The sequence below is a fragment of the Rattus norvegicus genome, chromosome 1 (assembly GCF_021556685.1).
Source record: "Rattus norvegicus strain SHRSP/BbbUtx chromosome 1, alternate assembly SHRSP_T2T, whole genome shotgun sequence".
Taxonomy (NCBI): domain Eukaryota; kingdom Metazoa; phylum Chordata; class Mammalia; order Rodentia; family Muridae; genus Rattus; species Rattus norvegicus.
In genome coordinates, this window is record NC_141534.1 from 41,321,888 (window position 1) to 41,348,765 (window position 26,878).

Below are 26,878 nucleotides of genomic sequence, written 5' to 3' on the forward strand. Positions count from 1 at the left end.
TTTTTTCTCCATCTTTATTAAATTGGGTGTTTTTTATTTACATTTCAATTGTTATTCCCTTTCCTGGTTTCCAGGCCAACATCCCCCTAACATCTTTCCCCTACCACTCTATATGGGTGTTCCCATCTCCATTCTCCCCCCATTACCACCCTCTCCCCAATAATCACGTTCACTGGAGGTTCAGTCTTGGCAGGATGAAGGGATTCCCCTTCCACTGGTGCCCTTACTAGACTATTCATTGTTACCTATGCAGTTGGAGCCCAGGGTCAGTCTTTGGGTAGTGACTTAGTCACCTGAAGCTCTGGTTGGTTGGCATTTTTGTTCATATGGGGTCTCAAGCCCCTTCAAGCTCTTTCAGTCCTTTCTCTGATTCCTTCAATGGGGAGGTCCCGTTCTCGGTTCAGTGGTTTGCTGCTGGCATTCACCTATGTATTTGCCATATTCTGGCTGAGTCTCTCAGGAGAGATCTACATCCAGTTCCTGTCAGCCTGCACTTCTTTGTTTCATCCATCTTATCTAGTTCGGTGGGTGTATATATATGGGCCATATGTCAGGCAGGCTCTGAATGGGCATTCCTTCAGCCTTCCAGAGCCTTCCTAAAACCCGAGCTTTCTCTTAGGGTTAGGAGTCGTCTTACACATGACTGTCCTCTTCACAGCAAACATACCATTGACACTGAGATAGTAGGTGACTGAGCTGGCAAGAGTAGTGCCACATCCCAGCAGAAGATCTTCAGTTTCAGGATAGCTGGGACTATCTGGTGAGACTCCTCTGAGAAAAGAGATTCTTGGGAACTAAGAGGGGTTCATGGTCTACTCTACAGAGAAAATGAAGATCTGTTCCCAAATACTGAGCCTCATTTTGACTAATACACTTGTATCTCACCCACGTTGAACTTTTGCTCAAAAATTGCTTTACCTGGGAAACCAGAAGAGACTGCTCTCTGCACACACATCTCGGATGCCAGAGGAAAAAGCCAAAGACCATCTGGAACCCTGGTGCACTGAAGCTCCCGGAAACGGTGGCACAGGTCTTCCTGGTTGCTGCCGCTGCAGAGAGCCCGTGGGCAGCACCCCACGAGCGAACTTGAGCCTCGGGACCACAGGTAAGACCAAATTTTCTGCTGCAAGAAAGCTGCCTGGTGAACTCAAGACACAGGCCCACAGGAACAGCTGAAGACGTGTAGAGAGGAAAAACTACACACCCGAAAGCAGGACACTCTGTCCCCATAACTGACTGAAAGAGAGGAAAACAGGTCTACAGCACTCCTGACACACAGGCTTATAGGACAGTCTAGCCACTGTCAGAAATACCAGAACAAAGTAACACTAGAGATAATCTGATGGCGAGAGGCAAGCGCAGGAACCCAAGCAACAGAAACCAAGACTACATGGCACCATCAGAGCCCAATTCTCCCATCAAAACAAACATGGAATATCCAAACACACCAGAAAAGCAAGATCTAGTTTCAAAATCATTTTTGATCATGATGCTGGAGGACTTCAAGAAAGACATGAAGAACTCCCTTAGAGAACAAGTAGAAGCCTACAGAGAAGAATCGCAAAAATGCCTGAAAGAATTCCAGGAAAACATAAATAAAAAAGTAGAAGCCCATAGAGAGGAGACACAAAAATCCCTGAAAGAATTCCAGGAAAACACAATCAAACAGTTAAAGGAATTAAAAATGGAAATAGAAGCAATCAAGAAAGAACACATGGAAACAACCCTGGATATAGAAAAACAAAAGAAGAGACAAGGAGCTATAGATACAAGCTTCACCAACAGAATACAAGAGATGGAAGAGAGAATCTCAGGAGCAAAAGATTCCATAGAAATCATTGACTCAACTGTCAAAGATAATGTAAAGCGGAAAAGGCTACTGGTCCAAAACATACAGGAAATCCAGGACTCAATGAGAAGATCAAACCTAAGGATAATAGGTATAGAAGAGAGTGAAGACTCCCAGCTCAAAGGACCAGTAAATATCTTCAACAAAATCATAGAAGAAAACTTCCCTAACCTAAAAAAAGAGATACCCATAGACATACAAGAAGCCTACAGAACTCCAAATAGATTGGACCAGAAAAGAAACACCTCCCGTCACATAATTGTCAAAACACCAAACGCACAAAATAAAGAATATTAAAGGCAGTAAGGGAAAAAGGTCAAGTAACATATAAAGGCAGACCTATCAGAATCACACCAGACTTCTCGCCAGAAACTATGAAGGCCAGAAGATCCTGGACTGATGTCATACAGACCCTAAGAGAACACAACTGCCAGCACAGGTTACTGTATCCTGCAAAACTCTCAATTAACATTGATGGAGAAACCAAGATATTCCATGACAAAACCAAATTTACACAATATCTTTCTACAAATCCAGCACTACAAAGGATAATAAATGGTAAAGCCCAACATAAGGAGGCAAGCTATACCCTAGAAGAAGCAAGAAACTAATCGTCTTGGCAACAAAACAAAGAGAATGAAAGCACACAAACATAACCTCACATCCAAATATGAATATAACGGGAAGCAATAATCACTATTCTTTAATATCTCTCACATCAATGGCCTCAACTGCCCAACAAAAAGACATAGATTAACAAACTGGATACTCAACGAGGACCCTGCATTCTGCTGCCTACAGGAAACACACCTCAGAGACAAAGACAGACATTACCTCAGAGTGAAAGGCTGGAAAACAATTTTCCAAGCAAATGGTCAGAAGAAGCAAGCTGGAGTAGCCATTCTAATATCAAATAAAATCAATTTTCAACTAAAAGTCATCAAAAAAGATAAGGAAGGACACTTCATATTCATCAAAGGAAAAATCCACCAAGATGAACTCTCAATCCTAAATATCTATGCCCCAAATACAAGGGCACCTACATACGTAAAAGAAACCTTACTAAAGCTCAAAACACTCATTGCACCTCACACAATAATAGTGGGAGATTTCAACACCCCACTCTCATCAATGGACAGATCATGGAAACAGAAATTAAACAGTGATGTCGACAGACTAAGAGAAGTCATGAGCCAAATGGACTTAACGGATATTTATAGAACATTCTATCCTAAAGCAAAAGGATATACCTTCTTCTCAGCTCCTCATGGTACTTTCTCCAAAATTGACCATATAATTGGTCAAAAAACGGGCCTCAACAGGTACAGAAAGATAGAAATAATCCCATGCATGCTATTGGACCACCACGGTCTAAAACTGGTCTTCAATAACAATAAGGGAAGAATGCCCACATATACGTGGAAAAGGAACAATGCTCTACTCAATGATAACCTGGTCAAGGAAGAAATAAAGAAAGAAATTAAAAACTTTTTAGAATTTAATGAAAATGAAGGTACAACATACCCAAACTTATAGGACACAATGAAAACTGTGCTAAGAGGAAAACTCATAGCGCTGAGTGCCTGCAGAAAGAAACAGGAAAGAGCATATGTCAGCAGCTTGACAGCACACCTAAAAGCTCTAGAACAAAAAGAAGCAAATACACCCAGGAGGAGTAGAAGGCAGGAAATAATCAAACTCAGAGCTGAAATCAACCAAGTAGAAACAAAAAGGACCATAGAAAGAATCAACAGAACCAAAAGTTGGTTCTTTGAGAAAATCAACAAGATAGATAAACCCTTAGCCAGACTAATGAGAGGACACAGAGAGTGCGTCCAAATTAACAAAATCAGAAATGAAAAGGGAGACATAACTACAGATTCAGAGGAAATTCAAAAAATCATCAGATCTTACTATAAAAACCTATATTCAACAAAACTTGAAAATCTTCAGGAAATGGACAATTTCCTAGACAGATACCAGGTATCGAAGTTAAATCAGGAACAGATAAACCAGTTAAACAACCCCATAACTCCTAAGGAAATAGAAGCAGTCATTAAAGGTCTCCCAACCAAAAAGAGCCCAGGTCCAGACGGGTTTAGTGCAGAATTCTATCAAACCTTCATAGAAGACCTCATACCAATATTATCCAAACTATTCCACAAAATTGAAACAGATGGAGCACTACCGAATTCCTTCTACGAAGCCACAATTACTCTTATACCTAAACCACACAAAGACACAACGAAGAGAACTTCAGACCAATTTCCCTTATGAATATCGACGCAAAAATACTCAATAAAATTCTGGCAAACCGAATTCAAGAGCACATCAAAACAATCATCCAACATGATCAAGTAGGCTTCATCCCAGGCATGCAGGGATGGTTTAATATACAGAAAACCATCAACGTGATCCATTATATAAACAAACTGAAAGAACAAAACCACATGATCATTTCATTAGATGCTGAGGAAGCATTTGACAAAATTCAATACCCCTTAATCATAAAAGTCCTGGAAAGAATAGGAATTCAAGGCCCATACCGAAACATAGTAAAAGCCATATACAGCAAACCAGTTGCTAACATTAAACTAAATGGAGAGAAACTTGTAGCAATTCCACTAAAATCAGGGACTAGACAAGGCTGCCCACTCTCTCCCTACTTATTCAATATAGTTCTTGAAGTTCTAGCCAGAGCAATCAGACAACAAAAGGAGATCAAGGGGATACAGATCGGAAAAGAAGAGGTCAAAATATCACTATTTGCAGATGACATGATAGTATATTTAAGTGATCCCAAAAGTTCCACCAGAGAACTACTAAAGCTGATAAACAACTTCAGCAAAGTGGCTGGGTATAAAATTAACTCAAAATAAATCAGTTGCCTTCCTCTATACAAAAGAGAAACAAGCCGAGAAAGAAATTTGGGAAATGACACCCTTCATAATAGACCCAAATAATACAAAGTGCCTCGGTGTGACTTTAACCAAGCAAGTAAAACATCTGTACAATAAAAACTTCAAGACACTGAGGAAAGTAATTGAAGAAGACCTCAGAAGATGGAAAGATCTCCCATGCTCATGGATTGGCAGGACTAATATAGTAAAAATGGCCTGTTTACCTAAAGCAATCTACAGATTCAATGCAATCCCCATCAAAATACCAATCCAATTCTTCAAAGAGTTAGACAGAACAATTTGCAAATTCATCTGGAATAACAAAAAACCCAGGATAGCTAAAGCTATCCTCAACAATAAAAGGACTTCAGGGGGAATCACTATCCCTGAACTCAAGCTGTATTACAGAGCAATAGTGATAAAAACTGCATGGTACTGGTACAGAGACAGACAGATAGACCAATGGAATAGAATTGAAGACCCAGAAATGAACCCACACACCTATGGTCACTTGATTTTTGACAAAGGAGCCAAAACCATCCAATGGAAAAAAGACAGCATTTTCAGCAAATGGTGCTGGTTCAACTGGAGGGCAACATGTAGAAGAATGCAGATCGATCCATCCTTATCACCCTGTACAAAGCTTAAGTCCAAGTGGATCAAGGACCTCCACATCAAACCAGACACACTCAAACTAATAGAAGAAAAACTAGAGAAGCATCTGGAACACATGGGCACTGCAAAAAATTTCCTGAACAAAACACCAATGGCTTATGCTCTAAGATCAAGAATCGACAAATGGGATCTCATAAAACTGCAAAGCTTCTGTAAGGCAAAGGACACTGTGGTTAGGACAAAACGGCAACCAACAGATTGGGAAAAGATCTTTACCAATCCTACAACAGATAGAGGCCTTATATCCAAAATATACAAAGAACTCAAGAAGTTAGACCACAGGGAAACAAATAACCCTATTAAAAAATGGGGTTCAGAGCTAAACAAAGAATTCACAGCTGAGGAATGCCGAATGGCTGAGAAACACCTAAAGAAATGTTCAACATTTTTAGTCATAAGGGAAATGCAAATCAAAACAACCCTGAGATTTCACCTCACACCAGTGAGAATGGCTAAGATCAAAAACTCAGGTGACAGCAGATGCTGGCGAAGATGTGGAGAAAGAGGAACACTCCTCCATTGTTGGTGGGATTGCAGACTGGTACAACCATTCTGGAAATCAGTCTGGAGGTTCCTCAGAAAATTGGACATTGAACTGCCTGAGCATCCAGCTATACCTCTCTTGGGCATATACCCAAAAGATTCCTCAACATACAAAAGAGACATGTGCTCCACTATGTTCATCGCAGCCTTATTTATAATAGCCAGAAACTGGAAAGAACCCAGATGCCCTTCAACAGAGGAATGGATACAGAAAATGTGGTACATCTACACAATGGAATATTACTCAGCTATCAAAAACAACGAGTTTATGAAATTCGTAGGCAAATGGTTGGAACTGGAAAATATCATCCTGAGTGAGCTAACCCAATCACAGAAAGACATACATGGTATGCACTCATTGATAAGTGGCTATTAGCCCAAATGCTTGAATTACCCTAGATCCCTAGAACAAACGAAACTCAAGACGGATGATCAAAATGTGAATGCTTCACTCCTTCTTTAAATGAGGAAAAAGAATACCCTTGGAAGGGAGAGGCAAAGATTAAAACAGAGACTGAAGGAACACCCATTCAGAGCCTGCCCCACATGCGGTCCATACATGTACAGCCACCCAATTAGACAACATGGATGAAGCAAAGAAGTGCAGACCGACAGGAGCCCGATGTAGATCGCTCCTGAGAGACACAGCCAGAATACAGCAAATACAGAGGCGAATGCCAGCAGCAAACCACTGAACTGAGAATAGGTCCTCCGTTGAAGGAATCAGAAAAAGAACTGGAAGAGCTTGAAGGGGCTCGAGACCCCAAAAGTACAACAATGTCAAGCAACCAGAGCTTCCAGGGACTAAGCCACTACCTAAAGGCTATACATGGACTGACCCTGGACTCTGACCCCATAGGTAGCAATGAATATCCTAGTAAGAGCACCAGTGGAAGGGGAAGCCTTGGGTCCTGCTAAGACTGAACCCCCAGTGAACTAGACTATGGGAGGAGGGCGGCAATGGGGGGAGGATTGGGAGGGGAACACCCATAAGGAAGGGGAGGGGGGAGGGGGATGTTTGCCCGGAAACCGGGAAAGGGAATAACACTTGAAATGTATATAAGAAATACTCAAGTTAATAAAAAAAAATTGCTTTAGACTTGGTCATTAAAAAGTACTAATAGATCTATCATCCTCTGTCATTAATACATTAGTCCATGTGAATCACAGTACACAGAGATGTTTGGAAGACAAAGTTTCTTGTTAGCATGAAATTCTTGCCCTGGCTTTGCCAACTTTTGGCTGTATGATCTGAAGATTAGCTAACCTCTCAAAACCAACTTTTTCCTCACTAAGATCTAGCACAGCTACCACCCCTATCTTGCAGAGCCCAGTGAAGACTGATAAGCACTGGTGTAGGCACGGCTTGTAGAAATCAGTAAAATTTAAGTGTTTTAGGAATTGTAAGCTTAAGTAAGCTTGCGTCCGATTTAAGTTTTCATTCACGTAAAGCATAAAATATTCTTGCATTCCATGTTTGCTCTCAAGACAGCAGGTTTTAACAGAATATTTGATTTGGGCTTCTGGAGCAGACATATAACCTGATGACTTAGTGTTCTATACACAATGCCAGACAAAAGGCAGCTCATAACAAAGTTCCTGTATGGTATTTATCTCAGTTACTTAGAAGCTTTGCTTCTGTTTGACATAGCAGGCAAAGTTTGACTTTAATCATTAAAGTCTTTTGAATTCAAAATAAATTCTGAAGGAGGATGAATGGACTGGTTATAATCCACTCTTTCCTCTGTTCTTAGACTAAGGAACTTGGGGATTCATGGGGTGTGGGCTTTTCACATCAGCAGCAGGCTGGCCCTGGACAATGTCTGTCCAGCTACGGTCAGAGGTGACCATTCCACAGTCTGCTCCTCAGTGCTGGAGCACTCCTTCAACCATGCTGCAGCCCTGGAGATCTGTTCTGAGGACAATTTCAATTATTACAATGAGAATGGAGAGGATGTAGACAACCCACCAATTGAACCAGGGGAGGCCCTGGAAGGCCACAGCAGAATGGATGTATTGATGTGTCTTTCAAATCAAAGGCTAATCCAAGCTGTGTGGATGTTGGCACCATGTCTCCAGATTCTGATCACGCTTCTCCTTTGCCACACCCAGTCCCTGGTAATTGGCCATCCTACCTGGAAACAGAATCGGCTTTCTTGGTCCATCAAATTAAACACGGGCCACCTGTGGGAGAGGTAGAGGTCCTGGATTTCAAGGACCCAGTATTGCTTTTGGATCCAATGGGCACCGGAACCCCAGCTCCTCCACAGGCAGATGCAGCTTTTTTAACTCCAGGCAGGAAAGATCTTGGGAACAGAAACACCCAGTCCTATCCAGTGCCTTCAGAGCCAGATGTTCCCGTCGCTCCTTTGGAAGGAGAAATCCTTCCTAATTACCCCGAGTCTAGTCACATGCCACCCCTGAGTGGAGGGAGGTATGTGGTAGGACTGGAGGACCACGTGAGTTCTAAAGCTCAAGGCAAGTGCATTGAAAAACTGGGCATTTGAGGTTTTGTTTAAAGAAAATATAGCAGAGTTGACAAACTAGACATGGTCATTCCCCTGGGCCCATCCCTGTACTGGGCAGGCTGGGACAGGCTAGGGAGGCTAGGGCAGGCTAGGGCAGGCTACTGCAGGCTGGGGCAGGCTGGGGCAGGCTGCAACAGAAAGATTGTCTAGGTTCAAGAGTGGCCTGGGCCATATAGAGAATTCTAGGCCAGCCTGGATTATACAGCCAGCTCTCCTCCCAAGTGTAATGAAAAATTTTGGTTTGCAATTCAGAGAAGGTGAGCCATGTTGAGGCTTCATAGGCATTGCAGGATGGAGGGTCCAGCCATTTAGCTTTGACTGTGGTAGTTAGTTGTGCAGGCTTAGGCAAACATGCTGAAGAGCCTTAGGGAGAGAACATGGTATAGACACCTGTGTCTGCTATTAGTTCTGGTTCTTGTCCCCACAGCTGTGGCCTTCACCTCCCCTGAACCACCTTATCCTGGTTTTGTGACTCACTAGCACTAAAGGTAGGAGGAAGAAGGCAGGGGAATTCCCAGAGGGAACAACTTTTCATCCACCCCGATGGACTGGGAAACTGGACCTAGATTCATCCTCCCCTACACCTATCTCAACGATCTCTGCCAGGAGGAAGTGGTCACACCACTCTCCACAGCATTTCAACTTCACAGTTTTTCTGTCAGTGTTTTGACAAAAACATTAACCTAGCAAACAGGACCTTCTGGTTCTGCTGGGACATTTTCTGCAGGTTCAGGAGTTGTTTGGAGAAATAGTTCAGGAGGGAAGAAAACACTTTGTGTTTAACAGAGTATAGAGTAATAGTTAAGGTAGGAACGTTATTGTCAAGTTTGAATCTTGGCCATGCTAAGGCAACTTATTTCACCCCCAAGTCTCTGATTTTCATTTATAAACATATTGCCAGGATTTGTTGTTAGTATATGTTATGTTTTGAGTGCCTGCAGTAGTCGGTTCCTTAGAAGACAATTACGGCCATCGTTACTAATCTTTAGAGGATTTAAAGCGTATCAAACTGGAGGAAGGGGGCGGGGAGAGTGAACAGCTGGGCTGGAAAACAGAGAAACTGAAAACAGAAAGTCTCTTGATTAAGTTTGATGAGCATTTGTTTTTGTAAAGCCAAACGCGTGGATTTCTTTTAAACATTCTAGAACTTTCAAATTCTTCTAACAATCTCCAAAAATATTCAGTGTGAGTTCTTTCTATCTAAAGAGATTTAAAGGCACAAATCAAAAATTTCCTCAAAGGGATTTTGTGTTACAGATGTGTCTGAGTGGCCTTTTGTTGGGGGTTGTATTTTCCTGGCCCAGGAAGAGCACACAGTTATTGGAAAGTAGGTCTATGTACAGTTGTCTGAAACCTGAGGAGCGGGCTATGGCCCAGCACAAAACTGTAAACTGATCTAAAACCTTCAGAGAGTTTTCTTTTGCAACTCGGTCATGGTTCTTGAAGGGTGAACTTTGTAGATGACAATGTGTCACAGTGTCAAAGGTTGTGCGTGGCTGTTTAAGAGCTCAGAAAGGCCTGAAATGGAACCAGTCACTGGGAACTGAAGGTAACAGCATAACCCAGGAGGGACATACATGATCTGTGGCATTTAATCAGCTGGCAAATGTAGTCAATGCTGACATCTGAATGCTAGAATGTTTATGAAATAGACATTCAGGGGGAGATTGTTCAACTGGAAGCTTTTAAGTCTTAGAGGAGAAAAATTCTTTTAAATTTTATTTAAAAAAATATCTATGTGTGTTTATGTGTACAAGTTCATGTGTGGGAAAGCCTAGCACTTAAGAAAGAATGTTTGGTGAGCTGTGTGAAGCATAGAAACATGTAATTGTTATTATTTATGTTCAGAGGAAACACTGGTGTCCCGGAGGTTTATCTGGCAGCTGTGGGCTTACTCTGGGCAGCTGTTGACATGGGGCTGAGACCTTCTAGTACCAGCTCAAGGTAGGAAATCCGAGGCTTCTGGTAGTGGATGGACTTGAGTTCCCCCACAGCTCTGTTGTGTAGTTTGAAGACAGATGCTGTTTGAACCTTATTTTCTGAATAGAGAGCACCCTTCCCAATAAATTTTAACTTCCCCTTGAAGCATATAGGATTGGGTTTGCTGAGTCAGAGTGGGGCAACCTGAGGCCAAAGGAGAAGTCTTCAACGAAGATATTCAGATGTTTTCTTGAAATTCTCTTAAGTTTTTGAAGATCTCGGGAGAGTTTGTGTTTGTGGGTCACATCTATAAATACATCTCATCTGAAAACTTAGAACTAAAAACTGATATTAATCTGAGGAAAATAAAAAGCCATATGCATTGACTTATGTGGTGGGTTTTTATGAGAAATAACTGTGCTTATAAGGTGAAAAGATAATTTAGGTTAATGAATGACATTATTTTATAGTTTTCTGTAATGTCTGGCTTCAATAGAATGCATCTGGATTCTTGTGTGTGTGTGTGTGTGTGTGTGTGTGTGTGTGTGTGTGTGTGCGTGTGCATGTCTTTGTCTGTGTGGGCCTCTGTGTGTGTGTCTGTGTGTGCGTGCATGTCTCTGTGTGTGCATGTGTGTGTGTATGTTTGTGTGTCTGTGCGTGTATCTGTGTGTGTTAGTGTGTGTATGTGTGTCTGTGTGTGTGTATGTGTCTGTGTTACTGTGAGACAGACCTAGGAATCACTATGTAGACCACACTTTACTAGACAGACCAGACTGGCCTCAAATTCACAGAGATCTGTCTACCTTCCTCTACCTCCCCACCCTTCAACCCCTGTGCTGGGACTACAGATGTGTGTTACCACTCCACCTGGATTTTTAATATCTGCATCTGGACTGAGCAGTTATAAGTTCCTTAGGTTCAGTACAACATGCAGAGAAAATCCAGACTCATGCAGTTGTGTAGGAGGAAAGGGGAAAGAACTCAATGTGCTTTTTATCTTTAGTATTTTCTTATTTATTTATTTACTCCCTTTTTGTCCAAATTGCTGCCAGTTTCCCTGCTCCCTTACACAGTCTCTCCCTCTATCTCTCCCCTTCTCCTCAGAGAGGGTGGAGCCCCAGGGTATCCGCCCCCACTCCCCACCCCCCACACCTAGCTGGAACATCTAGCCTCTTTGGGGCTGGATTCATCCTCTTCCACTGAGGCTAGTAAGGTAGCCCAGCCAGGGAAACAGGATTCACAGGCAGGCAACAGCTTTAGGGACAGCCTCTGCCTCAGTTGTTTGGGTACCCACATGAACGAGCTGCATATCTGCTACATATGTGTGGGGACCTAGGGCCAGAAGTGCATCCTCCCTGGTTGGCGGTTCAGACCCTGAGAGCTCCAAGGTGTTCATGGTTCTTTGGACTCCATGTCTTCTTCTGGTCCTTCAGTCCTTCCTCCAGCTCTTCCATTGGACTCTCCTATTCTTTGAATGGATCATTCACAGTGTGTTAGCGCTGTGCACTGGTCACTTGGAAACACTGATACCCCAACCAATGCACAATGTACTATATTACAGAATCACACCTATCTATTGAACAAAGCATTCAGTAAGTCATACGGGGTGGCACCACATGTAATCCCAGCACTGTGGAGGCAAACTTTTGGGGAGAATACCAAAAGTTTGACGATAATCCTGTTCTGTGTTGCAAGTTCCAGGATACTCAGGGTTACAACAGCAAGAGCTCTTGTCCAAAAACAAATAAACAAATAAATGATGAGTAAAACAATGATTTAAAAAACCATCTAGATATTGAAAAGCTTTTCATATCACAGCCACCAGCAAGTGTTCAGAAAACTCTGTCTTAAATTCCAAGTTTCGTTACTGGCAGCAGATATGATCAGGGAGCCTGCAGGGATAGTTCAGTGGCACAAAGCACTAGTGCCTGTGTGGCAGCATTCCTCTTGGAGGTTTTGTGGAGGAGTGATTTCACTCCTTTTGCCATCTACATTCTTTGGTTTATGACTACTTTGTTCATCTTCAAAACCATGAATATGCCAGTGTTTCTTTTTTCAGTTTGTCTATTTTTCCGTATCTGTAGCCCAGGCTGATTTGAAACTTGTTATATAATTCAGGCTGCCTTCCAAGTCCTCCTCTTCCTGAGTCTGCCTGTCAGATTCTGGGATCATAAGTGGGCACCACCACACTTGGTTCTCGTGGATCTTCTGTGCATACAGTCCTGCCACCTACAGACCGTTTTCAATATCCTTTCCTCATTCTTGCTAGGACTGCTGGTACTGCATTGAATAGAATTGGTACATTGGACACGGTTGTCTTGTTCCTCAGGTTAGAAGGAAATCTTTCAGTGTTTCCCCCTTGACTATGTGCCCTGGTCCCTCATCCTGTGTGGTCCTCATTCCATTGGGTGACATTGCTTTCATCTTAGTTACTTTTCTAGTTGATGTAAGAAAACGCCAGGGTGGAAGCCGCTTAAGGGAGCGTTATTTTTGCCCAGTTTGAGCAATGATGGGGTACACTCAGCTCACTCCATCACCCGTGTGCAGGCTAGAATCTCAGACCGAAGAACCATGTCATCTGCCGTAGGTGCTTCTTTTCAACACAGTTTACCGAGTCAAGATGATCTCCTACCATACTGCTGGAGGCCTGTCTCTCAGGAGGTTCTAGAACTCATTGAGTTGACAACTCCCGCTAACCACTCTAGCTTCTATGGCTGATATGTGGAGGACTGTCATCAAAAAGATGTTAAATTTTGTCAATTTATCTTTCTATACCTACTGACATGATCACATGATGTTTATGCTTCATACTTTTACTGTTTAATGATTTAATTTATGTTGAGCAATCCTGTGTCCCGGGCATAAATCCAGTTTTCATTATAGGGTGCAATCTTTTAAATGTGCTGTTCATTCTCTTTGCAAATGTAATGTTTCCTTGATTTTTGCCTCTATTCATATAGTTTTGCTTGTTTTTGGCATTCTTGTCTGGCTTTCCGTGAGGGTCATGCTGTTCTCATGAAGTGAATTTCGATTTCCTCCTCTTCAGATCTGCAAGGATTTGAGAAGGATTAGCTTTAACTTTTCTTTGAATTCATTTTTATAGCCTTCTCTTACCTGGATATTTCTTTGTTGGGAGGTTGTTAATTATTCTAATTATCATTCATCCAGTTATATTTTGATTTTTCATAATCACCTTAATAGTTTGTGTGCTTGTAGAACTCTATCCATTTCCTCTAGCATGTCTGATTTGTTGGAATACATTGTCCATTGTAGTTTCCTTTGTACCTATTTAGTATTAGTTGCAATGCCTCCTCTCCCATTTATAATTTTGAGTCATCAGAACAAGTTGAATCTTGTTTTCTTTTGTCAAAAAGCCAACTCCAGATTTCCTGTCTTTCCTCTCCTCCCCCTTGTTTTTCCCTGTTTGTTCTGAGGAAAAACCTAGGACCTCTAAGTAAATGCATGCTTGCTTCTGAGCTACCCCACCAGCCCACAAGAACCTTAGCTCCATTAAAGCTTCCTGATGGTTTTCTTGTCTAGAATCCTTTGTCCTCCCTCCTTTCTACACATCCTATTTCTGTGCCACTTCTTCCTCTTCCTCCCTCTTTTGAGACTGAATCTTACAATCTTGGCAAGCAGTCCTAGCTGGATCTCAAATGCCAGGTCCTCCCACCTCAGCTTCCTGAATTGTGGCCGTGTACCAGGTGGCATGTTCTTTCCAGCTTCGTAACAACTTTTCCTCTTATGGGCCGTGTTTCTGTAGTCGAATATCTGAACTCTTTACTAAGCATTCAATTCTGAAACACTTCCTTCTGAAAATTTAATGGTTTAATATTTAAGCAAATGGAACCTATCCATTTGCAGTTAGTTTTATATAAAATGAAACCCATTGCTTTTTGTTTTGGAAGTTTAATTATTCCAGCACCCTTTGCTGAAAAGATTTCTTGCTCCCTTGAGTTGTTTTGCATATGTATAAAAAAAATCACTTGAGCAGATCTGAGGTCTTTTGAGCTCTTCATTCTGTTCTGTTGCCTGTATCTATCTATCTGCCACATCTTTGATAAATGTTGACTATGAAGTATTAGGTAGAGTGATTCATCCCACTTTATTCTTTTTAAGGTTTAAAAAAAGACAATCTCAGGTTCTGCCTTCCCCAAAAAGTTTAGATCAAATTTGACTCTTTCTGGAAAGAAACAATCAGTGGGACTTCTATAGGCTTTCATTGAACATAGAGAGTGTGGGAGCTGATGTTGCCAATCTGGTGTGTGTCTTTATTTGGATCTTCTTGGTTTTATACCTTTAGGTTTACTCTACGTTTATAGTAATTTCCCTCACCTCTGCTTTAAATACTTTGCTTTCTGAGACTCTGCTGAAATGAGTTCAATAGCATCGACATGTAATAGTGATGACAAGGCAGCGTCCAATCCATCACTCACAAAATGCCACAGTAGATCTCCTTTACTCTTAACCTGGGCCCCATGTGACCCCACTGAAGTGGATAGTAAACCTTACATGTCACCTTCCAGTGACGTATTCCCAACAATTGACCTGTAGGGTCATATCACGTTTGACTACAACACCCATTTATTTGTTGTTCTGTGATGGTGCAAGTGAGTTGTTTGGAAATCCTTGTTGTTTTTTCTTTTCATTTCTTCCCCCCCCCCTTTTTTTGTTGTTGTTTCTTTAATGGAGGGTTTTTCTTGGCTGTCCAGGAACTCATTCTGTGGACCAGGCTGTTTTCAAGTTTAGAGATCCTTTTGCCTCTGTTCTGGAGTACTGTGATTAAAAGAGTGCATCGCCATAGATCACATGAAACTCAAGAAGGATGACCAAAATGCGGATGCTCCACTCCTTCTTTAAAAGGGGAACAAAAGTACCCTTAGCAGGGGATAGGGAGGCAAAGTTTAGAGCAGAGTCTGAAGGAACGGCCATTCAGAGCCTACCCCATATGTGGCCCCCAACAAGATAAGGAGGATGAAGCAAAGAAGTGTAGGCTGACAGGAACCGGATATATTTTTTCCAAAATGTTTTCTGCTGAGTGTTTAGAAACTAGCTTTTTAGATCTTTGATCCACTTTTAGTTGATTTTAATGTACGGTATAGCATGATCATCAAATTTTCTTCTTTAACCACTTTCAGTTTGTAAAGGAGTTCTCCGTACATCACATAAATGCTAGCTTATAAAACAATTCTCTGGACACTACAGACAACACCAGCTCATTCATCTCTGGGCATCATAATCTGCTGTTCAGTTCTTGCACTAACAGTAGAGTAAACCATAGCTCAAAGGTCTCGGGGATCGTCTAGAATTCCCTACTCCATGTGTGCAGCAGATCTGGGCTCATGTTCTAGCTCTGGTCAAGTAGTGAGATGTGGGTCTCTCGGTCCCCAACCTATGAAGAATGGTTAGAATCTCCCTCACTTAAACCTGTTCTATCTCTTTGCCATCTTTCTCTGGGTAGTCATGAGTTTATATAGGAGCTTTAATAAGTACTAACGATTGTCTATTCACAGTGTGACTTCCTTAAACTATGATGTAGGTATACATTTTATTATTATTTATTTTTTATTGCTGTTTTCCCTCCTACTTTCAGAGAGATGGGACCACATCACCACTACTACAGAGAGAAGGCCAGGAACAACTAGAGCACCATCAAATCCTATGGGTAAGACAAGCTCTCAGAGGAAAAAAGGAAGGAAGGATTTTCCACATCAGCTACCTGTTTCAGTGAGTATCCTCGTTTGTGTTTCTACAGTGATAATTAAACACCACGATCAAAACCAACATGGAAAAGAAAGGGTTTATTTTATTTGGCTTATGACCACCAGCGTAGGGATGGTACCTTCCACGGTGTACCGTGTCCTTCCCCACTGATCGATCACTGAGAAAATGCCTAACAGCCTGAGCTTATGGAGGCCTTTTCTTAAACACGGTTCCCTCCTTGCAGATGGCTCTAGCTCATGCCGACATAAAAACTACCCAGTACAGCAGTGATTATCTCTTTTGTTCTGTGGTCCCCAGAACTTCATGGGTTTGACTTGGAAGACAACTTGGATGACTGGAGTGATCTAGATGGCCCCAAAAAGCCAAGTACAGGAGAAGGAGGAGGTAAGTTCTCGATGATCGACATCGCAGGCCAGTGCTATAGCTCCTGGTATGGTTTGTCTTATACCTGCAATGGCGTTCTGAGAGGTCCAGAGTACTGTAGATCTGGGCCAGATCTGGGCCATGTCGAACTGTAGGAGAACCCCACAATGGTAGTACTGATATATTTTGGTCTTGGGATTCTCCGAATTATCGGGAATCTCAATAACTATTGTCTGTGTGTGTCATATACATCTCTGTTTATCATCTATATATTTAATTTTTTTAAAAAATCAGTATTGTTCGTATAAAATGATAATACTAAACCAATACATATTAACATAAATAGCACATTGTATGAGTCTGTGTGTCGAGAGAAAACCAACTTGTCAGAGAGTGGCATTATTTTTTACTTCTTAGAAATTTCTAGAATGTCAATCTTTCTAGGAGATACCTGGATTCGCATATTGAGATATGCAACTTGAAATCTGTCCTCTGACCTACACACACACACACACACACACACACACACACACACTTAAATACAATTAAATTTAAAAGGGTTTAAAATAGATATATAAATGAATAATACCTTTTAAATAGTGTTTAGTAACCTTTCCTCACTTAGTTCTCCTTTCATTACTTTTCTGGTTGCCCTGAACAAGGACCTAGCAAGCGAAGAGAAGAGGAAGGATTCTTTCAGCTTATCATTTTATAAGTGATGAGGCCCCGATATGACTCTGCTGCTCGCTTTGTATCCACACACAGGAAGTGCAGAAACAGAGACAGGAAGTGGGCTAGTAAAACCCAGATGTCAACTTTCAGTGATGTATTTCCAAAAGCAGGCCTCAAAAGTCCCAGCACATGAGCCTATAGGGAAATTTCACGTTTGAACTACAACACCCATTCAATGGACTTGTGCCCATTTGTAGTTTTCTAGCATTGCAGGTTAGTCTTTTAGAAAACCTCGTTCTCTTATGGTTTATAAAACGTCAGTGTAATGCTGCATGCTATAATAAAAAAATCTAACTTGCTGCTAACACCACCCATACCACTGGAAAAGAACCATGGTAGCTTATAAAGGCTTTGCCCGAAATCTTGTTGACAAGCACCATCAGTGGCTGTCCTGGACTGATGGATTCATTTCATTCAGTTGTAAGAAATGCTTCCCAAGTCATCCAGTTGGTACGACATTCATTCTGCCTGGCAAAAGGGGTCTCATGACACAAAGCAGACAAAGCCAAGTAAGAGAAGGAACAGTGACGCCAGGGGCTTAGCAAATCACCCCCCTGTCCACTGGAATACAGCGGGACGGCTTTAAGCACACTTTGCACACAGAGAATAGGACATTCAGGAAGATGTGTACTTAATTACTGAACTATGATTAATAATGATTCTGCTTCTCGTATTAGTCATCTGTGATTGTGTCGCAGATTGTGAGAAAGTTGAGACTTATTTTTGCAGAAAGGCATTAATCTCCTTGGTTCAGTTAAGAAGCAGAGTCTTCTATAGAGTCAGACCTCAGAGAGCTGCCATCCACGCAGGGGGATGGTGTCTCATCTGAACTTAATTATAGGATTGTATTTCTTCTCTCTGTGGTCGCACAAACGCTCAAGATGATTGGACGTTCTACAGAACATATACATCGGCAGTGAGCTGTCTGAGGGGCTGGTTGAAATTTTGCCTACCCCCTTTCTTCCTTGTTCATTCACCTCAACCTCCTTCCCTTCCTCCTCCTTCTCCCCCTCCCCATCGATCCTTAGTATGAGCACAAGGTGTGGTTCTGAGACCTAACATCTGCTGTGCCACTGAACCACACTCTCAGTTCCATGAAGAACACTCACATGTCATGGACAACTTTAACTAATCCAAATGTTTGCTGCTGAGATTTTTTTCTTTTGGCCACTGAAATGTGTGGTTTTTCTGTAGGTTGGTCAGACAAGGATCTCGAAGATATCTTGGGAGACGGGGAATACAAACCTGACAAGAATAAAGGTAGGAATGTTGCTTTGTCTGGCAACACATAGATTCTCCTTAAAATGCTAACCATCCAGCTGCCAGGTAAACATGTCACTCTCAGCCTCTGGCAAATCAGGCTTCGACATGTGCACTTGTCATGTGCAGTGGGCTCTCACTCTTGCGGGTGGGGGCTCATTTGTGAGCCATCCTGGGATGCTACCCATTTGCTCTGTTGCTCTTTAAGCCTGAGCTGGGGTCCCCACTACCTAGGTGCACCTCGTAAGCCAGTTTTCCATGCAGTGCAAGGGTTTAAACTTAACATGGCACACATTTTAAAGAAGCCCCTAGCAAATCAGATGTTCACAAAATTCCTTTGGATTTCATTTCCCCTTCCCAGGAAGATTCACACTTCCCTCCTATTGGATCCCAGGAAGTGGAAACGTTCCTTGGGGTGTATCCTATGAGCAAAGAAACTATTTTCAATTAAAAAGACAAAAAGTTGGGGGAGGGGAAGGGGAGGGACTGGGGCCTGATGGACAGGAAGGCAGGAAGGGGAATAACATCTGAAATATAAGTAAACAAATATATCTAATAAACAATTAAAAAAGAAAAATTAATACAAAAAGCAATTTATAAAAAAATTATCCAATGAAAAATTAAAAAAAAAAAAAGAAAGACAAAAAGTCCCACATCGTTCCTTGCTGGGTCTCAGCCCCGAGTCCTGTTTATCAGCTGATAGAATCCATTCTTACCTTAAAGATCATGGGAGCTTTGCTACTTTGCAACAGAATTTCAAGGTAGCCATCCCTGAGGTTTAACTGTGTTTAAATGTGTAGGAAAATTAAACCACAGGATCAGACTGTCTAGAATTTTCAATCCAGTCTGACACACAAAACAAAACACAAAACAAAAACAACCAACTGAAAAATAAAAGCCCTTAATATTAAAAAAATAATGTAGCACCGGTCAGAGTTTTAAAACGGTTCAGGAAAACTCCTACAGAATCTTCATCCAGCCTCGGCCAAGGAGCCTCCATTGTAGAACTATAGAGATGGTTGTTCTAAATTGGAAGTTGTTATCTGTGAAATAAAGTCACCTATTGAAGTTGTTATCTGTGAAATAAAGTCACCTATTGACATTTTGGAAATTATGTTAGATCTCATTTTGTGTGTGTGTGTGTGTGTGTCTGTGTGTGTCTCTGTATGTCTATGTCTCTGTGTGTGTGCCTATGTGTATGTGTGTCTATGTCTGTGTGTGTGCCTATGTGTGTGTGTGTATGTCTGTGTGTCTGTGTGAGTGTGTGCCTCTGTGTGTATCTATGTGCATGTGTGCCTGTGTGTGTGTGTGTGTGTGTGTGTGTGTGTGTGTGTGTGAAATTTTGTCACATGTGTAGATTTCAATAGCACTTAACACAACCAGGGAGAGATTATCATAAAATCTCTTCTGCATGCTGCCCCCAGAACAGTCATGTCCTTCCCTAGCCTCATGTTTGCAGTTTCCACAGCTGTTTGTGACTGAAACCTTTCTTGACACATCTGTCAGATGGGATCTTAAGCTTGGATGGGGTGAGATGTCTGAGGCTTGTGTGGTGAAGTACGTTCCTGTTGGAACCCATAGGTGTCACATGCCACAGTTGTGACCTTTCAAATAATCACTTTTGACAAGATGTTGGAATGTTGTGACGTTTGAAACGCTTTGTTTATTATTCAATGTTATGATGGACAAATTGTAGAGGGTCCAGAGAATTCAAGCTTTGAGTCCATCAAGACCCCTCTTTCCAAGTCCAGGCTGAAGTTGAGCATTTGCTTCATTCTTGCAAGCGCTGTGCCTTGCATATGGGAATGGTGTTCTGTTGCTTAAAATGGCCTGCAGTCATGTTTGTCCCCAGAAACACCTTTCCAGATGGTGTCATCTCGAGGAAAAAGTTGTAAAAGCCTCTAAGTTAAACTTCCAGGGGTCAGGAGGACACGGAGCATTTAAAGGGTGACAATTGGTATTTCCAGATGGGGAGAGAAAGGCAGGGGTTACCTCTGTAAGCGTGCACAGGAATGAAAGCCTGAGTGACAGGCAGGGGGCTTCTCTTCATTAAATGTACTTGTTTTAGCAAGGAAGAGGTGTCCGGAAATTGTTTAATTGGGCTCCCGTTGGAGCTCATCTGGTAAAGAATAACTGATTGTTGGCTATGGTTACTCCCTCCATCACCCTTCACTGTAAGTGTCGAAAAAGAAGATCAAAGGGCGACACGGGAACACGGGTGACATTCACAGACACCGTCCCTTCCACCAAAAACCAAGCTCATGATGGGGAGCGAAGGGGAAGCATCACATAATTTCCATACATTATAAACTCAATTAGCGAACTTCGGCGACTTGAGTCTTTACGATGTAGCTTCAGTCGTTCTGGCGTGGATTTGTCAAATAATATGTTATCCATTGTGTATTTTTTTCCTCAAGACAACATTGTTGACACACTGCGAGTGTGTACCTGAGTCCTCCAGCATTTCTTGAAGTGAGTGGCTTGCAAACCCTCCGTTCTTTCTCCTCCTTTGACCTTTCAGGACTCACGCTGTTGCCATTTTTTGCAAATGGCCTTGTTCTTTTCGTAGTGTGGATGAGAGAAGGTCCAAAGAGGTTTCTTTGGAGTTGTTTCCACAATATTTCTGGCTTTAGCGTGTGGAAATACTGTTCCATGGTGAGGAGACACATCGGACACCCACAGTCACTCCAACAGATCAGGGAGTGCAGCATGAACATAGGGAAGTTGTTGAGCTGCTCTTCATGTATAACATTGGGTGTTTTAATGTAGATAACAACGCATTACCTACAGAGTACTCTCAGTTTTGTGGTAGGAAATGGATGAACATGGCTGTGAGAGATTTTGCAACTGCAGGAATACTATATTCCCTGGTCATTAGCCCAGATGGTACATTTTGGAGTAATTTTTCTGTTTGATCTTATTTAGCAATTATAAGGTTTTTTATGCAGCAATATTTTCCTCTATTACTTTTTTTAAGTAATTAAAAGTTTTTTACAGCAATATTTTCCCCCTTTTTATTACTTTTTTTCTGTTCTTATTACTTTTTTTCTCAGCAGGGTTTGGTTTTACAGCTCCAGCTTGCCTGGATGTCACAAGCTTTCTGACCTAGCTCTCTAGGTTAAAGGGTGGCGCCACCTGGCTTAGCTTCATTTATCGAATTAAAAACACCATACCTCTCTTGCTATTTTTTGAGACAATTAGAGCACTTTTTAAAAATATTTAAAAGCCCTTGCTGTTTCTTGGTGGAAGCCTGGGACCCTCACAATGTCCCCAGCAGTTGTCGACATAATCACTCCACCATCCCATGATTCTCTGTGTCCTTGACAACCAGATGTGTCAGGTACTAGATGGGAGCCACAACCTAGGTGACCATCAGAGAGGGGCAGACTCCCGCCTCATGTCCCTGCCTCTCCCAGGAAGTGGCTCCACAGGACTCGAGGCTGAAGTGTGTGTGTGTGTGTGTGTGTGTGTGTGTGTGTGTGTGTGCATTGTCGTTTTTGTTTCTGAGCTGCTGAAAGTCTGACACTTCTGTTAACAGCAGAGCTTACTCATAATTTCTTAACCCATTGTCTTTCCCTATAAGAATAATAGATAGTTAATAATTAATAGTAATATTAATAAAGGAAAGATGTTTATTTACCTCCAAGTTCTGGGAGCAGGGTGACCAAGATGGGTGGCTATATCTGTTGAAGGACTCACGTTGCACCCTAACATGGCAGAAAAACAAAAGGGCAAATGGGCACAGACCCATAAGGCAACACAGCCTGCTCTTGTGGCACCGAACAGAAACATCACGGTTTTTACTGCAAGTTTCCGTGGGGACAAGATTTATTCAAACCACTGAGCACAACTTCCTCACTGAAGTAATTCCTCTTTTTCTTGGGGTCCATCCAAGTAAAGGTGGTTGCTATAGCGACAAGGTCCCTGTAACCTCAATTGGGCAAGCATCATAGTTTTGTAATCTTTACAAATTCAATCAGAACAGGGGATTTGTCTTGGTCACAGTTTCATGTCTTTGAATATATGTGTTTTTAGAAAGTCGGTATACATCGTGATCTCATGTTCATGCCCTTGACCAAGTTTCTCCTCATCGTTCTATAATAATTCATATCACCGAGCCCTTTTCCATATATTACCAAACATTTTACTTTGCTATTTTTCAGTGGATGGACTGCCAGACCGAAGGCTTCATGAAAGAACTGTGCTGCTGTGAACGTCAGTATATGGGCATATAGAAGATTTCACACAGGCATAGTTTTTAACTGTCTTGAGTACTTGTGGGCATTGGCATCCGCTCAGCATCTGCTAGAGCCTCTGTGCTGGGTCCAGACATGGCTCCGTTTAACTTGTGGGTGCCCCTTTAATACCCGAACAATATATTATATATTGTTTCTTTACTAATCTCACTGCACTTGCCCAAAATTCTCCTCCTGAGACTTAACCAGGGAACAGAGTCTCTGCTGGGCTTTTCTGAGACTTCCTTTGCCGGTGCAATGAATCTGAGTCTTCACCTTAGCCTCAGGCAGACTCTTCAGACAGGGGCAAAAAGCAGCCACATTCTTCACCAAAACACCACGAAAACAATCTCCAGGCCACACACTGAAATTATTCTCCCTGAAGCCTCCTGTGCCAGGTCTATGCAGTTAAAATCACTCACAGCCACAAAGTCTTCCTGCCAGGATAGCTCATTGGGCCCCACTCAAACCATTTCGTGGCTTTCCAAATCCAAAGTCCCAAAATTCACGTTCTTCCAAATAAAAGTATGGTGAGGCCTATCAGTAATACCCAGGCCTTGGTATCAACTTCTGACTTACTTAGGGTTTTACTGCTGCGGACAGACAGCATGACCGAGGCAGCTCTCACAGGGACAACATGTGACTGGGGCTGGTTTACAGGGTCAGAAGTTCATTCCGTCATCATCATGGCAGGAGCAGGGCAGTGTCCAGGCAGGATGGTGCAGGAGGAGGTGAGAGTTCTCCATCCTCATCTGAAGGCTGCTAGCAGAGCACTGAGAGACAACCCACACCCACAGGGCTATGCCCACCCCAGCAGGGCCAAACCCTCTCCAGCAGGGCCAAACCCACTCCAGCCAGGGTCACACCCACTCCAGCCAGGGACACACCCACTCCAGCAGGGCCACAACCACACCCACTTATTTCTGGCTCTTATTTCCTTTAAGTACGATATCTGGGACCTTTTGGTGGGACACCATCTAGCTCCTTCCCTCTATATCTATTGTCTGTCCTTGGTGCTCCAAGCTGTCCATGTATGTCAGTTTATGGCTGGGTTTTGCTTCTAGTTGCTTGAATGTTTTGTGTTTCATGTTTGAAAGAAAAACATGGTTAAATCTTTAAATGCTGGTTGATTCCTCCCTTGATTTAGTTTTAAGTCCTTTCAAGAAAGGAACAAATAAATAAAAAGCAGTTTAAATTGACCTTTGGAGACCTGCATCATATATAACTGGTTATCTCTGGTGTCACAGTCATGCTTGTCTCTGACCGGATCTGGCATCAATGGAGGAATGTAGCTAGGAGCCTAGGTCTGTCCACTGGGGAAGCTCCCCAGGGAGTTGGCTAAATGTTTACACTAGCTGATCTTAAAGGTGCCAGCAGCTTCAAACCTTCTATGGTAATGGAGCTGTTAGCTGTCTCAGAGAAATCTTTGACTGTGATTATTGGATTCAACAGGTAACAAGGTGCTTCTTTTAAAATGACAGCTAGAGAAAGTAAAAATGGTGTTTGATCTAAATACTAAAGATATGTGTTGTCACTTCATTTTTTCTGTTTGGTTTTAAATGTATAATGCGCTCTACATGTCTTGGCTATAGGTGACTGGCTTTTAAGTTACTGGGTATGGTTAAAAATTTGTAACATTGGTAACAGAAAGTTGGCTTAAAACTGGAGTCATTCTAGACAACACGTGGCATGAGCCAACATAGGGAAACAGGTCTAGATTGGGATCATATTTTAATATAACTCTTATCATGGAAACCAGACTTATAAAAGAATTTAGGACAATGTCTCTTTGGTGAGGTATTAGAGCCTGCACCATTGCTCGTTCATATGCAAGACTTGGCAGTCATACTTTATAGCTCGAGGAATGGACTTGGAGTTTTGGAGAGACTGGATTTTAGAGAATAGATTGTTTGTTGGAGGGTGAGTTCTGCTTTCCAAAGTTGTGGCTGTGCTCTTGTGTTACAAGGGAAACTTAAAGATTGTGGTTAATGATTGCCAGTGTTACATTGACTACTGTTTACAGTTCGATCACAGAGAGACACAGGATTCTAACTCACACATATTTGTGATTAAGGAAAAATCAAACAGGTGGAGATTTTTACAAAGGGTTGATGAGACTATGGAACTTATAAGAACACTACAGCCTGGTTGCTTACTCCAACTGCTATTTCAAGAAATACATATAGAATTATTATAGGTTTTAGAGATTGTTTTTATGCTGTTTCTTTGCACTCTGGGGTTGTTATGAAATATTGCATTATTGTGTTTTCTTGGGTGTTGTTTGCCTTGACCATACATTTGTATGACTTTTTGAAAGAAAAGTGTATCCACTCTTATTTATTTTGATGAATTGTTCTTTGGCTGACTTTTGTCTGTGGTCCCTTTGCATGCAGTTCCCTCAGTGGCCAGCAGACGCCACTAGATACCCTCTTACAGATGATGGTTAAGCACACTATAGGTCCTCTGAGTGAGCAGCAGATTTTGCATTGGGTTCTGTTGTTTATGACCTGGAGTTTGCCTCTTCCCTATGTTTATCTCTGGTGTTAACTGTCATTCATGTCTCTGACTGGATCCAGCCTGACTGGAGGAATGTAGAGCTCTGTGAGCTGGGTGACAGCTGGTCTCCTGGGAGTCAGGTAGTACTGTCTCTGTTTAGTGTGGGCCTCCTGTGTCTCTGGTTAGAGCAGGCCTCCAGGGTCACTGGAGTACAAACCCACAGGCCTCAGAGAATTTTGAGAGAGTCTGTCCTATTATTTTCTATCTTCCCTTCACATTTCCTACATCTTAAATAGAGTACAGAGTTGACAACTATGAATTATATTTCCTAGGTGTCTCTCAAACCAAGAGTTTGCATGTGACTAAGTTCTAGCCAGAAACATGAACAGACTCCATAGGCAAAATGTCTGCCATTTTCTTCTTTATGTTTACCCTCCCTAGTACTGAGGATCAAATTCCTATATTCTCAAAGATAGTTGCTTTATTCAATATCAAGAATGTATGTGTAAACTGTCAACATCTGGTGTTGGGAATTGTCTTATTTTGTCCCCAAAAAGCCTCACTTCTAGACCTGAGTGCCCCTGAGAGCTTCAACTGATAATAAAGAGTTGCCATAGCCAATGGCTGAGCAGAAAGATAGAAAGACAGGTCAAGGGTTTAGGAGAGAGGAGAGGATGAAGAGAGTCACCATGATCCAGAGTTAGAAGGATCAGATTTAAGAGCTACGGGAGAGAAAGCAGCCTAAGATGTAGGTAGAAGGGAATAGGACCCTATTGGGGGAGTGGGGTGTTTCCCAGAAGGTAAAAGGGCAGCAAAGATAAAACATAGATTTAAAAGGTAGTAAACCTGGGATGCTGGGTGGAAGGGTGAAGTATGGTAGCTGTCAGAAGAATTAGAAATGTGTCTTTCATTCTCGAAACCAGAGAACACTTCGGCAGATCCCATGACTGTACTAAGGAGCCAAAGTTGTTTAATTAATTCACTGCTATAGTCTGGTACATTGAGGTCCCAAGTGAGGATCGCATTAACCTGGACACGAGTTACACAGCCCAGTCAGCCAATGCACAGTTTATTCAGTTTCAACTTCTTTTAAAGGCAAAGCAGGATAAAAGTTTCCCACCGTTTCTAGTTCTCACCAGCTGCTATTTCTCTAGCAATAGCACATACTGGATCAAAGTGACCCAAACCTCCTTGCAGAATCTGTCAGCAGTCCAACTCTTAGACGTGTTAGAGGTGCTGCTGTCTAATTAAGCTATAAACAAAGTTACTTTCTCATGAGAAAATGACATGAAGTCCACGTCTGTCCCCGCCAGCGGGGACCCAGTTATTCAGGGTCCCGAAGAGGCTTTCTACCTGTGGGCCAAAATGGGGGTGAAGAGAAGAAGGAGACCAAGCAAAAGTTCTGTTGTCAAGGTCTCGTTTATTGGGATGAACATTGCAGCTTTTAAGGCTTTCAGGTAGGGGGAGTGACCTTTGTGAAATATGAAGGAGGGGGAGATGAGGGTATAGGCAGTGATAGCTGGAGGCAAAGAAGTCAGGCGATGAGGTCAGGTGGTGGAGACACTGGGTGTTGACTGAGGAGATAACTGGTATCTGCTCGAGCTGAGGCATCCCTTGAATGTTATACTCCTGTGCCGTAAATTCATGGGAGAG

The 26,878-nt window shown here is 42.2% G+C and overlaps 1 protein-coding gene across 7 annotated transcripts in view; it reads left to right on the top strand.

Annotated features, from left to right (window-relative positions):
* Positions 1–26,878, top strand: part of LOC148006923 (uncharacterized) — an 82,427-nt gene that overhangs the window by 17,619 nt on the left and 37,930 nt on the right. For 4 of the 7 annotated variants that reach the window (XR_015645097.1, XR_015645100.1, XM_087598421.1 and 1 more), the window contains 4 exons: positions 16,009–16,142; positions 16,437–16,523; positions 18,429–18,494; positions 22,658–22,709. Coding sequence is in view for 2 of the 7 variants with exons in the window: in XM_087598421.1 (XP_087454547.1) it covers positions 16,488–16,523; positions 18,429–18,494; positions 22,658–22,709 (154 nt within the window). In the remaining 5 variants the exon portion in view is untranslated. Of the gene's footprint in view, positions 1–16,008; positions 16,143–16,436; positions 16,524–18,428; positions 18,495–22,657; positions 23,270–26,878 lie in introns of those variants that run through there. The other 3 variants (XR_015645096.1, XR_015645099.1, XR_015645098.1) reach the window with 1 other exon arrangement.